General features: G+C 37.2%; 1 protein-coding gene across 19 annotated transcripts in view; it reads right to left on the minus strand.

The window, feature by feature from the left end:
• Positions 1-17,236, minus strand: part of LOC103352168 (ankyrin repeat domain-containing protein 18B) — a 197,471-nt gene that overhangs the window by 35,410 nt on the left and 144,825 nt on the right. For 18 of the 19 annotated variants that reach the window (XR_011381718.1, XR_011381717.1, XR_011381716.1 and 15 more), the window contains 5 exons: positions 17,112-17,194; positions 16,848-16,941; positions 8,400-8,518; positions 6,168-6,396; positions 3,864-3,953 (listed from right to left, as the gene is read on the minus strand). Coding sequence is in view for 16 of the 19 variants with exons in the window: in XM_070056048.1 (XP_069912149.1) it covers positions 3,864-3,953; positions 6,168-6,396; positions 8,400-8,518; positions 16,848-16,941; positions 17,112-17,194 (615 nt within the window). In the remaining 3 variants the exon portion in view is untranslated. The remainder of the gene's footprint in view (positions 1-3,863; positions 3,954-6,167; positions 6,397-8,399; positions 8,519-16,847; positions 16,942-17,111; positions 17,195-17,236) is intronic. The other variant, XM_070056055.1, reaches the window with a different exon arrangement.

Consider the following 17,236-nt stretch of genomic DNA (forward strand, 5'->3'; position numbering starts at 1 on the left):
ACAAGTACTGAAAACAGTTATGCCTGTAAGAGATAAAAATGTCACAGAATGAAAAGCTTACTGAAAAAAAGGGAAATTTGGGCCTCGATCTGCATAAACAAGGTTAGATGAACAGGAACTAAAAGAAAGAGTGGACAGCACAAAGAAAAGTGGAGAGATGGCAAACAGGTGCAGTTAAGCCAGAGATGGATAGAATCCAATGGCAAGGAGGAAAACACTAATTCTCACAAAATTACTCGCAAATGAATGCTCAAAGCAGCATTAATAATAGTCAAAAAGTAGAAACCACCTAAATGTTAATCTACTGATGAACTGAGTAATTTATACAACAGAATAGTATTGCACTATATAATACAAGAATATTTGACAATAAAAAAGTACTAACACAAGCTACAACATGGCGAACCCAGAAAATACCTAAATACAAGAAGCCAGTCATAAAGAACTACATACTGTAGGACCCTATTTATATGAAATGTCTCCTTGGAGACCTGAGAAAAATTTGATTGCCCAGGACTAGGGAAGATAGAGGAGTTGATTGGCGATGGGTAACTGGTATAAGGTTTCTTTCTAGGTTGCTAAGCATGTGCTAAAGTTGATAGTTGTGATGGTCATATAACTCTGGGAAATATCCTAAGGGTCAGTGAATTTTATTAAATTAAATGGATGAACTTATTTAAAATATATGAGGTTACATGAAAAGGTTTGTGGAAATAATGGACTTAACAGATAAGTTCATTTTCATGCAACTTTTTTAAACCAATGCATATTTTTCATAGTGTACATTTAGGAAGCTCCCTTGTATCTCAACACATTGATTTTAAAAAGTATAGTGGCAAGATCTAGACAATTCTCTAGTTCAGATGTATTTACATCTGTATATGAATACATGAATAGCCTAACATGTATGACAAATTTTTCCAATAGATTGTAAATTAATCAAAACATACGAATTTTGTCTAAGAGTATAATGGAGTTTCTATAGAATTTGTTCTATAGAATTTATTCTGAAATATATGAAATAAAGATACATAGGCTAGGTATACATTCAAAAAATAGAAAATTTTTGGAGCATTTCATTACATTTTATTCTGTGATTTAATAGGTTTGTTTCCACATAGCCATAGGAATATAATATTACAATATTGTTAACACAACAAAATGTCTCTCAACTTCCATGAGAAATGCTATGTAATCCTCAATTTTCCTAGGGGCATTATTTTAAAAAGAGTGAAATTACAAGAAGGGCCAAGTGAATGTCAGAAATTTAAGAAATAAATTCACTGTAATGACAAAAGTGTACTGCAATGATACAGAAAATTTTAAAAAGCCGTATTTATTGAAATTCACATATAAAAAGTTACATTCTTTATCCAGCTACAGAATTTCTCTTCCACATGTTGAATATCTTATGGGCTTATCTTTGATTTTACTTCATTTGTTCTTACATCCTTTGTCTCATCTTTTTACAGAGGGTAATAATGAACTATGAGCTCCAGTAATATCTCTGATATTATCTTTGAGGGTGTCAGCCAGTTGCTACTGAAAATGTTTCACCTCTACCTAATAAGATATTTTTGCCACTACTTTATAATTTTATTGTTAAATCATAGTTGGAACATTTAATTCCAAGGTACACTCAGCCTATAACAGACTTGTGATAGCCTATACTTGTGATAGTCTGACTTCTGATTTTTCATGTTTATGACTGTGCACAAGTGATACACATTCTCTAGGACACACACTCTGAATTTGGAGCATTTCCCAAGTTGGGGATATGCAGACACTGCTCTCCCATGACACTGAACAGCAGCAGTTAAACAGCTCCCACTCAACCACAATCACAAGCGAGGATGTTGGCAAGACTAGGTGTATTAAGTGCATTTTTCACTGAGGATATTTTCAATTTAACAATGAGTTTATTAGGGTGTAATCTGTACTTTGAAAAATATCACCACATGTTTCAATTCACCTCCTTCTGTTCATGTATACATTCCTGTTGAATGTAATATGGGGAATGAAGCAACAGAAGGAAGATCTTTGTCTCTCCTTCTCACTGTCTGTAACTCTACCTCTCAAATAAATAAATTAAAAAAATAAAAATTATTTGACAATAAATAGAAAGAAGTTCTGATACATGCCACAACATGAATCAACTGTGAAATTATTATGCTACCTGCTAGAAGCCAGTTACCAAGAAAAATATACTGTAGCACCCTATCTATAAGAACTGTCAAGAACAGGTAAATCTGTAGAGACCTGAAGAAAGTGATTGCCTAGGACTAGAGAAGACAGAGGGACTGAAGTGGTTATTGATAACTTATACAAGGCTTATTTTGATGGTGAAAAATATGCCTAAGTTTACAGTGGTAATGGTCATACAATGCTGGGAATACAGTATCGGACATTGAATTTTATTAGTTTAAACATGTGAAATTTATTGTATGTGAAATATTTGAGGGTGCTGTAATAACTGTATGGGAAAATGAGTTTAAGAGAGAAGTTATTTTGGTGTAAAACTTTTTAAACCAATGTGTTCTTAAAATAAATGCACCTAAAATGCAGAACAAAAAAGTGAAAGGGAAAACAGATCTTCCATCTGCTCGTTCACTCCCAACATGGTTGTGTGACGGGCAGGGCTGGACCAGATTGTACCCAGGAGTCACAAACTCCATCCAGGTCTCCCAAATGGGTAGCACTGGAGCCATCATCTGCTGCCTTCCTAGGTAGATTAGAGGGAAGCTGAGGCCGGCGCCACGGCTCACTAGGCTAATCCTCCACCTTGCGGCGCCAGCACACCGGGTTCTAGTCGGGGCGCCAGATTCCGTCCTGGTTGCTCCTCTTCCAGGCCAGCTCTCTGCTGTGGCCAGGGAGTGCAGTGGAGGATGGCCCAAGTGCTTGGGCCCTGCATCTGCATGGGAGACCAGGAGAAGCACCTGGCTCCTGGCTTCGGATCAGTGCGGTGCACCAGCCACAGCACACCAGCTGCGGCGGCCATTGGAGGGTGAACCAACGGCAAAGGAAGACCTTTCTCTCTGTCTCTCTCTCTCACTGTCCACTCTGCCTGTCAAAAAAAAAAAAAAAAAAAAAAAAGAAGGAAGCTGAGCAAATGGGCACTCCAACATGGGATGCTGGAGTGACTAGCCATGGCTTAACCTGTTGCATCATAATGCTGGCCCAACATTTTTTTCAGAGTATACATTAGACTTGAATGTTAGTAAGCCCCTTTCTATCTCGATAAATTGATGCACTAAAGTCCAGTGTCATCATCCAGATAATTTTAATTCTCATGAGTGTACACCACAGTTGATTTGAATAGGTCTATCCTTTTGTTATATGAAGAAGTTAAAGGAAAATGAAGCAAGTGTCTATATTTGAGATAGATCTTATAGTAGCTGAAAATATTTTGGAGCAGAGTATAATGGCCTTTCTGTACAAGTTATTAAATCTATGAAATAAATACACATAAGCTCTGTATCCATTCACAAGAGTGAAAATAAGCAATGAAAAGTCTCTGCAGCATTTCCTTAAACACTCTCGAGACTCTTATTAAACCTGGCTTTCTTCACCATGACAGTAAGAAGTATCACTATAAATACTGTTTCAAAGGAAATAAAATATGCCAGCTCAAGAGGAATAATGCATAATTTTCAAGTTCTTAAGGGCAAATAATATTTTAAATTTTTAAATTTAACTTTAAGGGAAATAGCAAAGTGAGAGTTTAAATGCATTATTAAAATAGAATCGTACTAAATTAATTAAAATGAACATAGAAAATGTTATGTTTTGTGAAACTGTATCCAAAAACTTACAATATATAATCAACTTTAGTATTTCTATTGACACATTAAATTTCAACATACTTGTCTCCTGAGGTCACTTAATTCCTTCTTCAAATTCTGGATTTCAATTTTGGAATTCATGCAACAACATCCTGCATCATCCGGTGAAACCTAGGATACAAATTTTTTAACTTTTTTTATTTGAAAGACTTACAAACTTTAAAAGACTTATTTAAAAGACTTAGAGAGACAGAGATGTCTTCTATCTCCTGATATACTCCTGATACACAGGAGTCACTGTGCACTTACTTATGTAGCATCCCTGTCTTTAATGTGTTATACTATGAGAATTAATGGTAAAAATATTCTTCAAACAGTTCTTTATGCTTTGTGCATCTGTGTGGGTGAATCTGTTGAAATCTTTACTTATACTAAGTTTATCTTCTGTATCTAAAGATAATTAAAAATGAATCTTAATGAAGAATGGGATGGGAGAGGGAGTAGGAGATGGGATGGTTTGCAGGTGGGAGGGTGGTTATGGGGGGGAAAACTGCTATAATCCAAAAGTTGTAGTTTCAAAATTTACATTTGTTAAATAATTTTTTTCTAAAAAAATGATGTGCTGCTTGCCTTTAAATCATTGGCAAGGGTGTAAGAAAAAGAGGACCAAGAGCATGCCCCTTTAATAGGAGAAGTGTATAATTTAAAGCCATCTTTTTCATTGGAATCAAGCCTAGCAACATAAAAATAATTAATTTCATTTGAGATGGGACTGTGAAGCTTTGTACAGAATTCTTGGTGGGAAGAAAATAGTCAATTCAGTTTGGTGGTAATTGTTATTTCAAGATATGATTCATTGCCATATACATTATCAATCATTCAAGCAATAACAAGACAGAAATACTAGAATTTCATTTCTAAAATGGAAACAAAATCTTGATTTAAGTCACAAAACTGATGAGCCATTTCTCAGCTATAGAAATATTTTACAAGCATTAGCATGGCAATGCATTATTAGCAAATGAGGATTTTCCTTTTTAATGGAAGAAACTGCAAAAAACTTAAAAAGTTAATCTTTTTATTATTACAGGTTTACATACTTCACAAAAAAGCACTTATACTGGATTTCTTTAAAAAGCATCCATTTGTGATGAAATGTTTGGATCACATTTCTAATTCAAGAGGTAGAAAAATTGAATGATAGGTCTAAGAGTCAAAAAGATCACATAAAGAAGACTAGTGTCTGCTAATGTTAACTGATAGAATTAAGAAGGGAGAGAACGATTCAACATGGGAAGCAGGATACACAGCAGACTCATAGAAGTGCAGATGTCCTAAACAGCACTCTGGCCTCAGAATCAGCCCTTAAGGCATTTGGATCTGGCTGAAGAGCCCATGAGAGTATTTTAGGCATGGAAACCCAAGACACTCTGGCAAAAAAAAAAAAAAAAAAAAAAAAAGAAAGAAAGAAAGAAAGATCTCTGTGAGTGAGATCCCACTGGAAAGAATGGGCCATCAAAGAAGGAGGTACCTTTCTCTGAAGGGAGGAGAGAACTTCCACTTTGACTATGACCTTGTCTAAATAAGATCGGAGTCGTCAAACTCAAAATGCTTCCATAGCTTTGGCAACTCATGACAAAGCCTAGGGTGATTACTGATGCCATAAACAAGAGTGCCAATTTGTTAAGTCAACAACAAGAGTCACTGTGCACTTACTCCTCATGTAGAATCTCTGTCCTTAATGTGTTGTTCAATGTGAATTAATGCTATAACTAGTACTCAAAAGGTACTTTACACTTTTTGTTTCTGTGTGGGTGCAAAGTGTTGAAATCTTTACTTAATATATACTAAATTGATCTTCTGTGTATAAAGAGAATTGAAAATGAATCTTGATGTGAATGGAAGGGGAGAGGGAGCAGGAGATGGAAGGGTAGTGGGTGGGAGGGAAGTTATGAGGTGGAAAAAGACATTGTAATCCATAAGCTGTACTTTGGAAATTTATATTTATTAAATAAAAGTTAAAAAAAGAATAAACAAAAAAACCTGGATGTTGCAACAAAACATTAACAAATGCCTTGAACCACAGTCAGTGCTAATTCAGTTGGAAAATAAGCCAACGTATTCCAAACTATACCTTTAGTTATAGGGAAAGATATTCAGTTTCTAAAAGCTAACATAAATGCAGCTTTTAAGAAATTTAAAATGTGCTCATTTGGTTCCATTTATTCTATGAAGTGAAAAGTCATACACTTATTTCCTTTCTATCTGATGAAGACAATTGTGAAAATTAGCATTTATCACTCAGTCATAATCAGTATTTCACCAAATCAAAAATGATTATATCATCAATCTAAAACCCAAAGGAAAAAACACAACATATCTAACCATGTATGAGCAGTCCAGTGTGCAGTTACGTGAAAGCTGTAGCTGTGAGGTAGGAATTCTTAACTTTCTTTGTGGGACATGGTTTCCTTTGCACATTAAACCACCACGAACGTTCCTAACACTGGATGACGGTACAGCAGGCCTCATGGTACTAGTGCTGGGTAAAGGTTCATTCCTCTCTGTCTCCTGAAGAAATTCAGTTCTGACCACTGTTAATTCCTCATGCGCCCTGTGAAAATTGCAAGACAAATGCTTAGTATGTCATTTTTTCCACTTACTAATGGTTTATCTTTAAAAAGGCTGTAAGCATAAATGGACTGTCCCATTAAATAAAAGTATTTTAACACTAAAAATGTGTCAGGGCATACCTACTGTATGCAACCGATGTTTTCAAATTGCTCAAAATTAACAAAAACATATTTCTAGTGGGTTGTAAACAACTGGTTCACACAAAGGCAGAGGGAGAGAAATGGTTATTAATGATATATAGTTAATCAGGTAATGCTCCTTTCTGGGAGGTTCTACTTAAAATTCCTTGATGCCACTTGATAAACTCATATTTAAATGGTGTTAGCTAAGATACAGGATGATTTTCTTGATTATAATGACCATTTAACTATATACAAATTGTGAAAGCATCATATTGTGCATGCTGAATATTTTATAATTTTATAATTATATAAACATTTTACAATTTTTATAACAATATTTTATACTTTTTTATTAATGTAAAGAGAACAGATGTCATGTATTTCATAAGCAAAATTCTAAGGAGATAAATGTATTTCACTCCTTCCTGCTCTCCCACAAACCATCTCCTCTCTTCATTACTTTTTTACACTTTTAGCAAAAACAAAATTTTAGTTTTTCAAAAGATTCATTTTATTTATTTCAAAGAATTACAGAGAGTGGTAGAGACACAGAGAGGGAAGTCTTCCATCTGCTGGTTCATTACCCAAATAACCCCAATGGAGAGAGCTGGGCCGATCCAAAGCCAGGAGCCAGAAGTTTCCTCCATGTCTCCCACGTGGGTGTAGGGGCTCAAGGACTTGGGCCTTCCTCCGCTGCTTTCCCAGGAGCAATAGCAGGGAGCTGAATTGGAAGTGGAGCAGCTGGGACTCAAATCAGCACCCATATAGGATGCCAGCCCTGCAGCCCTGGGTTTAAGCCGCTGCACCACAGTGCTGTCCCCCACAAAAACATAACTTAATCCACTCTAGAATAACAGGCTTAATTCACCAGCAACCATAGTATTTAACAAGTAAAAAGTAGAGAGACCACAGTTCCACAGGAAGATAAAGAAAGAGTTAAAAACAACTGAATGACAAGATGTTCACTTCTTCTCTATGCTTTTTTTTTTTTTTTGGAATTCTATATAAATTACCACATGTGAGATAAGCAGGATATTTGTCTTTTTGGGACTGGCTTATTTCACTAAGCTTAATGTTTTCCAGTCGCACCCATTTTCATTGCAAAAGAAGGGACATATTTCTGTTGAGTAAATCAGTTTAGATTTAAAACACCATCTCCCAAAGGCATTTTCAAGCACTTGCTATCAATAACCCTGTGCATTTCACACATTTAACCAAGTTCCTAGAGGGAAAAATGAGCTTTTCCCACATTGAGACATTTCAGAGCACCAAACTGTAGGAGAGAATGACAGAGGCAATCCATTCCTAACACTGTTTGGAAGGCATCAGAGGGGGTGGGCCTTGCCCTTTCTGTCTTCTACAGACATAGTCCCCCAGAATGCCCGAGGTAGAATGCTAACCAGCCTGTGAGTTATACTTCCCCTCCTTTCCACATTCGTCTTTCTTTCTCAAGAAGAGGAGGAAAACTGCAAAGAAGAGTTGGTTTCAAGACACCCTCCTGAAGTATTACCAATGATCACAGTCAGGGGAAGATAACTGAACAAGTGCCAGGTTGTGTCAAGACTTACAGAAGCACCACTAGTAGCAGCAGTAGCGGTAGTGGGAGTAGTAGCAGTAGGCAGCCCTGTGGGTTTAAGTTGTCATGTTCCCCCAAACACATGCACCTAACTTTTACATACATTTTTCTGTGCTAAAAAATAAGAGCATTTATTTTTCAAAATTATTCCTTAATTTGTAGAATTATTTTGTCTAGTTAGGTTCACTTCATACTAATTTCAGGAAACTGTCTCACTAAAAACTACGCCTCAGAGTCAAATTAATGAACATCAGTTATTTTCTGTGATTCTGGGACTTGACTTACTTATTCAGGTTGCAGGTTAAGGTTTCTCCCACTTGTACGTGGAGTTTCCTGGGTTTCTCCAGTTCTTTGTCAGATTCTTCCTGAACAGCTTTCTTTCTGGTGTGTTCCGATGTCTGCAACTAAAGGAAATTTAAAATATACGTTTTCAAATCATTTCTATCTGTATATTTATTTCCTCCAATTTGACTAAGTGACACAGGGAATATTTTAAAGATATGAAAAAGAAGATTAAAATATTTAACTTCCATATCCCCTGAAGTAAACAATTATAACTAAAACTGAATCAGTTGTGTGTTGCTACTAATGTAATATCATTATACAAGATAATTAGAATCAAATTAACAATTTAAAATTGAACACTGTACATCTTCTAAATTGCACTTTTTCCTTGGGATTGAGACAATTACATCTCATAGCATAAAACACTAGGAGCATGATGTGTATAGTTTCGGGAATGAAAATGACTTACTAATACTGTTTTATCATCTTTAGAAGCTTTTTACAAAATAGAGCATACAGAGCAGCAACAACAAAAACTCAATAGGACTTCAATGCTACTGAGTTGGGAATAATGAATTTCTTTTAGATAAAGCCATTATCAAATTACTTTTACTAAGTGAGTAATGTTTCAGATTTATAGTAGCATGTCTGTAATACTTTGGCATTTCTTCCGTGAAGTTCCCTCTCCTGAATATGAGCAGACCATAATAATCGGTTGCTAGTACTTAAGACTATATCACTGATGCTGAGTGAGTTTTGCTAGGTCAGAGAATGTGATTCAGCTTCCATTTTTATTTTTCTGGTAAAATTTATAAAGGACCCCAAGCAACAAGGCACATCATCACATAGACTTCCAAAGTTAAATGCAGTTAAATGTGCAGTCAAAAGCCCAGTTCAATGCAATTAGGTGGACAAACAAGTTTTGGATGATTGTAGCCCCAGCTTCAAATCATCCCCAGCTGAGTGACGTTTATGCCTTGCTTAAATTGTAGATTCTGAAAAAAGAATATATTGAGAGAGTAAATCATTTTTTAAATTTATTTTATCTATTTGGAAAACAGAGTTACACAGAGAGATAGAGATATATAAAGACAGGTCTTCCATCCACTAGTTCACTCCCCAGATGGCTGCAATAGCTGGAGCTGAGTCAATCTGAAGCCAGGAGCCAGGAGCTTCTTCCAGGTTTCCCACATGGATGCAGGGACCCACAGACTTGGACTGTCCTCTGCTGTTTCCCAAGGAGCATTAACAGAGAGCTGGGTTGGAAGCAGAGTAGCCCGGGCTCAAACCGGCACCCATATAGAATGCTGGTGCTGCAGTTTTGGGCTTTAACCCACTGCACCACAGTACCAGCCCCATAAGTGATCTTTTTTATGGCAGAGGGACAGAAAGTCTGTGGCAGAAGGTAGCTTCTATATCCACTAGCCAAATCTCCCAGTGCCAGGCCTGGAGAGTGGAACTCAGAACTCATTACAGTGGTCCCACGTAGGTGGCATGGAGCTGTACCTTGAAACACCTTCTGTGCCTCCCAGGGCCTGTAGTGGCAGAATGTTGGCCTCGGATGCCAAAGCCAGAAATCAAACTAAGATTCTGCTATACGAGATGTGAGCATCTTAACGTCTAGGCCAAACAACTTTCCCAAAGAGATTCTCAGGTAGGTTGCTAGACACTCATAGAAAACTGGCACAAACACCAATGCTAAAGATAGCGGTTGCTATTTTGAAAATAAAAAATGAAACAAAGACTTAAACATGTCAGATGCCTTCAGACTAGAGGGTGGTTGCAGCTTAAAGGACCTAGGGAGGAGTAAGGATGGAAACCAAAAGGACTCCAAAGAGACTGTGAGTGGAAGCCTGAGGGCCCTTGAAGACATTTACAGGGAAGACTTCAAAGAGAAAATGATTCCAAAGCCTAGAAGAAAGGGGCCTCTTGTTACACAACAGCTGACAGTAAAATTGATTTGAGAGGCAAAGCTAAAAGATGACTAACAAATATAAAGGAACTACAACTTACTGGGCTCAAGTATCTATCTGAATTACGACATCCCCACATACCAAATCTCTGCATAATTCTACATGAGTGGTTTCTGGGAAAAAATAAAATGCAGAGTGCTACCAGGCAAATGTGGTCTAAAGATGACACAAAGACTGAGACCATCACATATTGTCAAGGCCTCATAAAATCTTAAGGTGGTGCCTCAACATCACCTTAAGGATCTTAAGAGTTACAGAATATGCAAGGGATGTTTGTCCAAAAACTTGAATATTCAAGATATTCCAGGTTTAATTAAATCATATGCTACTAATAGGATTTTTGGAAAAATTCACATTTGATTCTTACTACATATTTCATCTTCACCTGGTTTCAGGATGAGATAAACAAGATCATTTCTTAACATTGTTTAGAAGTTTCATTTTTTTCCTTTGACATTCATGACTTAACTTTAAACAAAGTTTACCTTTTCTATAAAATACAAGCATTTACCATATTTGATTCTTGTGCGTTTTTTTTCTGTACTGCCCTATGTGATACACAGATAATTGTGGGGTCACATAGATGACTGTGCAACTCCCTGGCCCTAAATATGTTTTCCAAGGGTATAATTCAATGCAATATTTTTGAGACATATCCAGGATGCTTTGTTTAGTGCTTCCACTGCTTTCATCCACAGCAGCAGTAGCAATTAGTGATTAGACCTTTCTCTTGGCTCCTATAAGCCCACTTCACTTCTAAATGCAGTGACTGCTGGATTCTACTCAACCACTCTTTGTATTCCATTTCTAAGTCTGTCTCAAAAGCTCCTTAAGTCTCAGTGCTTCACCTGAAGTTGCTTAATCTATACTCCTAGGCCTCACTTCATCGCTCAGGCCATTTCTTACTTCTCTTTCATTTCTCATAGGTTAAATCTTCAACTACACCCACACAAACCGTTACCTGATGGGGATACCTTTGCAGACAACTAGTCTAGTACATTTGCTAATGATTCTAAAGGGTGTGTCTTTGATCCTAGTGTTGTTTTCTAATATTGATACTAGATATGTTAGGATGTTGACCAGCATACTTCATGTTGAAATTCTTTTCTAATGCAAGACTTTTCACAGGCATCAAATTATGGGTCACTTCCATTTTCGTTGGAATCCCCTCTGCCATAGATACAACTTTAGCAGTCTGTTGAGGTTCTCTTCAGACATAAACCTAACTATATTACTTGGAGGCCTGAGTCAGATATCTCTATTTCCCAATCCAATTCTTCTCTTCCAAGTTGTGTCCATAAAATATATCAACCCAAGTACTCTCTGGTAGATGAGAACCTCCATTTGTGAGATGAGAACCTTCTGGAAAATTAGTTGCTATTGAGTTGGTCAAATGCCATCGATTATTATACTTTTGACAGAGAGGGTACCCTTGAAAGTGACTAATAATTCTATGCCATATTCCTAAGTCATTGCTACAAGAATTTACAGAAAATACCTCAAGAATTATGAACAAGCTTAATAGCCATTGCACACTGATATGAACTGAATAAAGTAAGCCTGTGTAAAGGTTGATGATCACAGTAGGGGAAAAGCTTGTTTTTATACATGCTGTCGTGGTAGCACTATGTCACTCTGCAAAGCCATGTGATAGTAATTTTTTTTGTATTTTTTTAAATTTTTTAATTTTTTTTTGACAAGCAAAGTGGACAGTGAGAGAGAGACAGAGAGAAAGGTCTTCCTTTGCCACTGCTTCACCCTCCAATGGCCATCGCAGCCGGTCGCTGCAGCCGGTGCACCACGCTGATCTGATGGCAGGAGCCAGGTGCTTATCCTGGTCTCCCACGCGGGTGCAGGGCCCAAGTACTTGGGCCATCCTCCACTGCACTCCCAGGCCACAGCAGAGAGCTGGCCTGGAAGAAGGACAACCGGGACAGAATCCGGCACCCCGACGGGGACTAGAATCTGGTGTGTTGGCGCCGCAGGTGGAGGATTAGCCTACTGAGCTGGCCGCATAGTAGTCATTTTTATCTTTTCTCTTACAACTATTTCGTTTTAAAAATCCAGAGGAAGTATATTCCATGGTGAAAATAAATCTCCCACAATAATTTCGTATCCATTCTTGATTAGGAATAAAATTCACAGTATCAAAATAATTCATCCTCAAGTACTCACTGAAGAGTTAGGATTATAGTTGAAATTCAGAATCATACTGAAGTAGCACCTTGACACTAGGGACTCCATTTTGGAGCACTTGAGACTCCATTCTGGTAAAGCACCCCACCCCCCCCACCATGAAACTCTGGTCTGAAACTATGATCTCAAATAGTCGGACAATAGCAGTGCACTACATCACCCTTGGCAGAGCACAGAAACCCCCTAGCATGATTGCTCAAGCTTGAAAGTAGAAAGGTTGCACTTGGGTTAATGATAAAGATGTGATTTGTCTATGTCTTATATATAATTAAAACTAATAATTGGGTTAATGTCAAGATCATAATTGATAATTGTTAAGATTGTAACTGGTATTGTCAAGATTATAATGGATATTAATTTCACTTAGGTCTTAGGTTATCTTGACCCCAGTAACTACGTACTCTCTTTTGATCTTAGCAACCATGTATTCCCCCTCCTGATTTTGCGGTTTTTGCCTTTATAAACCCTGTAGCTTTGGGCCTCGGGGTTGAGAGTTCTCTGGGGCATGAACCCACTCTCGGCCGCTGGCAATAAAGGACTTTAAAAACTTTTTCAGTGTGTGGCGCTCCTCTGTCAGCACTCGCTCAGGCACAACAATACATGTATCACTATTCAACATTTATGGCAGTGTAAAAGAAATTACAGATTATAGCGGCTTCCCCCCGCCCCATAATCACCCTTCCACCTGCAACCATCCCATCTCCTGCTCCCTCTCCCATCCCTGTGGTGGCTTTTCTCATTATACTATGACTCTAGATTAAGTGGACTGTCTGATTTTGGTGGATCTTTAGAGGTTTGTGATGGGTGTGGCCAGAGAGCTCTGTTCAGTTCTTAAGGTTTAAGGGTATGCCAAAGGTGGACACACCCAGGTTTGGCGTGGTAAATCTTCTCTCTCTCTCTCTCTCTCTCTCTCTCTCATTCAGAAGGGAAGTAATTATGCACAGCTGAGCTATTCTTGAAGGCAATCAGTGAGCACTAGCCCTTGTGGGTATAATATTCATCTGCTCTGTCCCAAGGACCACACAAAGGATCTGTGCAGTCCTCAGTGTAAGCTCAGATTCCCTTGCAATCTCCCACCGGGTTGCCAAGGTTACTGAGTTTGTGGCATCTCCCACTGAGTACTCACATCTCAGGCATTCTGTTTTCTCACACACCCTCAGTTTTTTTTTCACAGTGCCAGTACATAAGCTCCACACATTCACTAGGTCTTAACTTCCTGTTATTTCTCCCCACCAGAGTCAAGTTTTTTGCCTGGCTGAGGGCGGGCGCAGCCCTGAGGTGGCGCAGCTTTTATGTATATCCAAAATGGCACCTGCTCTTTGACTTGCTCACCTTTGTAAGGTGAGTGGAGAGAAAGAATCATGTCCATACCAGTCCCTTTTATTTATTTTTTTCTCTCCTCTAGTTAGCCTGGTGAACTTTCCCCCATGGGGCTTCAAGCCTCATTCCCTCTAGGCTCTTCCTGCTGCTTTCCCGCCAATGTCTCTGGCTACTGAGGTTTTGCCTCACCTCCCTTTCCAGCGCTGTTGCCGAGACTCAGTGGCTGGGGTCCCGAGCCGTGGGTGCCCGTGCCCTCCACATAGGTCCACCGTGTCCCACTAGTTCCGGAAGAGTTTCCTTTGCAGTTTTTTCCCTAACTCTTCCATGAAACTACAGTATCTCCACTTTTATTAAACTATCTTTTCCCAGACTATCAGTGTGCTCCCTCCCTATTCTTATACATGCTCATAAATACTTCTTTAATGTGGATCACTATTGTAGACAGCTAATCCTCTATATTGTATGCTGATTCTTATGTGCATGTCTTTGAGGATAGTGTTATTTTCTGATTTGGGACCACTCTCAGTGTTATGAATTTGGCCAGCATAAACATTTTGCTTTTCTTTTCTACTGCAAAACTTTCAGATTATAGTCTGTCTCTGCTTTCTTTTGAATACTTCTCTCTTGCATACAGCTATGATCCTAAGGCAGTCTTCTGAAGTTCTGTCAGATGTACATTCAACTATATCAATTGGAGTCATGCAGAGCTATGAATAGTTCCCAATTCATACTTTTTACTACAAAATGGTGTCCATGAAATAATATCCTAACTCTCTGGTAGAGAATACATGAAATGAGAACATTCTGGAAAACTTTAGGGGTCACTGATTGAGTGGGTAAGAAACTTATTAAACAGTTGATTCCTGGAATAAATTTTAAAATGATAATATTTCTTTTTTTCCATGATAAATTACTAATTTTTCCAAGAATTTAGAATAATTTTTTCATTATTTGAACAAACTCAACTTATTGGGTACTGCATCTAACTTTGAATGTTGAACTCCTTAACATATTTTTGTATGGTAATAAAGTAGACATCTCTTCGCATTCTTATCTACAAAAGACCCATTATCAACATACTGTCATGTCATCTATTTTGAACTAATTTTTATAGATCTAGAAAAAATAATCTTTCAGTGTTTCCTAATTTGTGAACATGAGCAGTCAATATAAGTGTTCTTCATCTCCAGATAACAGGATCTGTATAATTTAACTGCCATCTATTCATCGTCACTTAAGGAAACTAATTAGTAAAATCAGTGACCTCATTGCTCAGTTATCAGTGTTTACATGCAGTCTTGTGATCACAATTTTTATGACATAAAGACATGAATGATAACCCTGTTTCTCTTGTACATAGTTATACAGTATTCATTATCCACCTATAAATTGGAATCCATGGATCATATTTCAATATTTTGTGAAACTGAACTAAGTTTTTATACAGATTGATGAACACAGACTACCAGAGAAAAGTCTGTTTCTGAACCAGCAGTGCTTAGAATGCTCTGTCACTGTGTAAGACAGTGCTGGAGTAGTCATTTCTCAATATGTCCTTTTAGAAATACAAAGAGTCGAAGTAACACAGTCCTAATTCTCTGGTTAGAAAAATCATTTAATGAGAGCATTCTGGAAAACTTTAGTGGCTACTGATTGAGTGGGTAGAACCAACTCTTATTAAACATTTGATACCAAGATTTCCAACTGACAAATAATTCTATGACATATTCCTAACTAATTCCTCCAAGAATTTATAAGAAATCCTTCATCTTTAACAAACTCCATAGCTATTTGGCACTGCAACAAAGTTTTGAATGTTGAATTCCTTCTCATATTTCAGTATGACAATTAAGGTAAAGGGACATCTGGCATTCTTATCCACAAAAATCCATCAACACCCTGTCATGGACATAGTTTGAACTAATTTACTGGAAGTCTAGAGTAAAAGAATGTTTCAATGTTTCCTACTTCATAAAAATGGTCAACACAAATGTTCTTGTTCTGTAGATATAAATACCTGCAGAATGCAACAGCACTCTATTGTCACTTAAAGAAACTAATTGGTAAAATCTCATTCTTCCATATAAGTGTTTACATGTAATCTTGTGAGAGTAATTTTTATGAAGAAGGACATGAAAGACAGGGTAATCCTGTTTTACTTGATAAATTTTTATATGTATTCACTATCCATCAGTTGGAATCCTGGATTACACATCTATCTTTTAAGAGACTGAACTAAGTCCTTATAAAGGCTGATGAACGTAGACTAACAGGTAAAAGTTTGTTTCTGAACCTGCAGCGTTCAGAGCATTATGAAACTCTGTAAGGCCTTAACGCCAGAGTAGTCATTTCTAGATAACCAATGACACCTATTTGCTTTTAAGAACCCAAAGATGTAACATTCCTTGTGGTGAAAAAGCATGTATCCATTCTGGATAAGGAATACAACTTACACTCTCAAATAAATTTATTATTAAATCCCAATGAAGAGTTTAGATTTTAACCAGAGATTCAGAATTCCATACCATGTCATCACTTGACTTTATTCACACTTCAAAAGGTACCGTAAATATTACTAGGGACTCCATGTGACATTTCTACAACCATGACCATCGCAACACTACTCACAGTAGACCAAAGGTAGAAATCATGGAAATGTCCATCAAATGATCAAAGGATATAAAAGATCCACTGTAAACAAAATATTGTTTTCTAATGTAACACAATTAGAATTTTAAAATGTAATCAATCTGACTACTTAAACAATTTTATGAGTTCAGTCCATTCCTTCTATAAGGGTTAGCAGATTTGCATTGGTAGTAGCAAATAGTATCTGTATAAATACAGAAAACATACTTATCAATGAGACTTGTCTTATTAGGCAAAATATTTTCCCAATCTCCTAGCAAAGATACAGAAACACCTTCTCAGTGTGACAGAGATTAAGAGACTGACTTACTGAACTTGGTCTTATCAGATTTTTCTGCAGCTCTTCAATACTGCCAGCATGCAGTTTGACGATATCTTTCATTTCCAAAATTTCAGATTGAAGCCTACAATGTACATGGAAAATATTTTCACCCATCAATCTAAGCATACACATAATTTCTGACTAAGCATCAGAAGGCAATATTGTGTAAATTCTTAAAATTTGAAAAGTATGGCCTGTTTCTTGTTGTCCATGGCTACTGTGCTTTATGACTCAAGCTAGTTTGCATAGTACCTTGAAATGTAGTGTTCAAGATAATCTTGTGTCTTCTTTACATTTTCTACCACTGCTTGGTGTAGATTTTCTGATACTTGGAACTGAAACAAAGGATTAAAAAAAATTACCAGCACCTGGTACAA

This window comes from Oryctolagus cuniculus, chromosome 13 (genome assembly GCF_964237555.1).
Source record: "Oryctolagus cuniculus chromosome 13, mOryCun1.1, whole genome shotgun sequence".
Lineage (NCBI taxonomy): Eukaryota > Metazoa > Chordata > Mammalia > Lagomorpha > Leporidae > Oryctolagus > Oryctolagus cuniculus.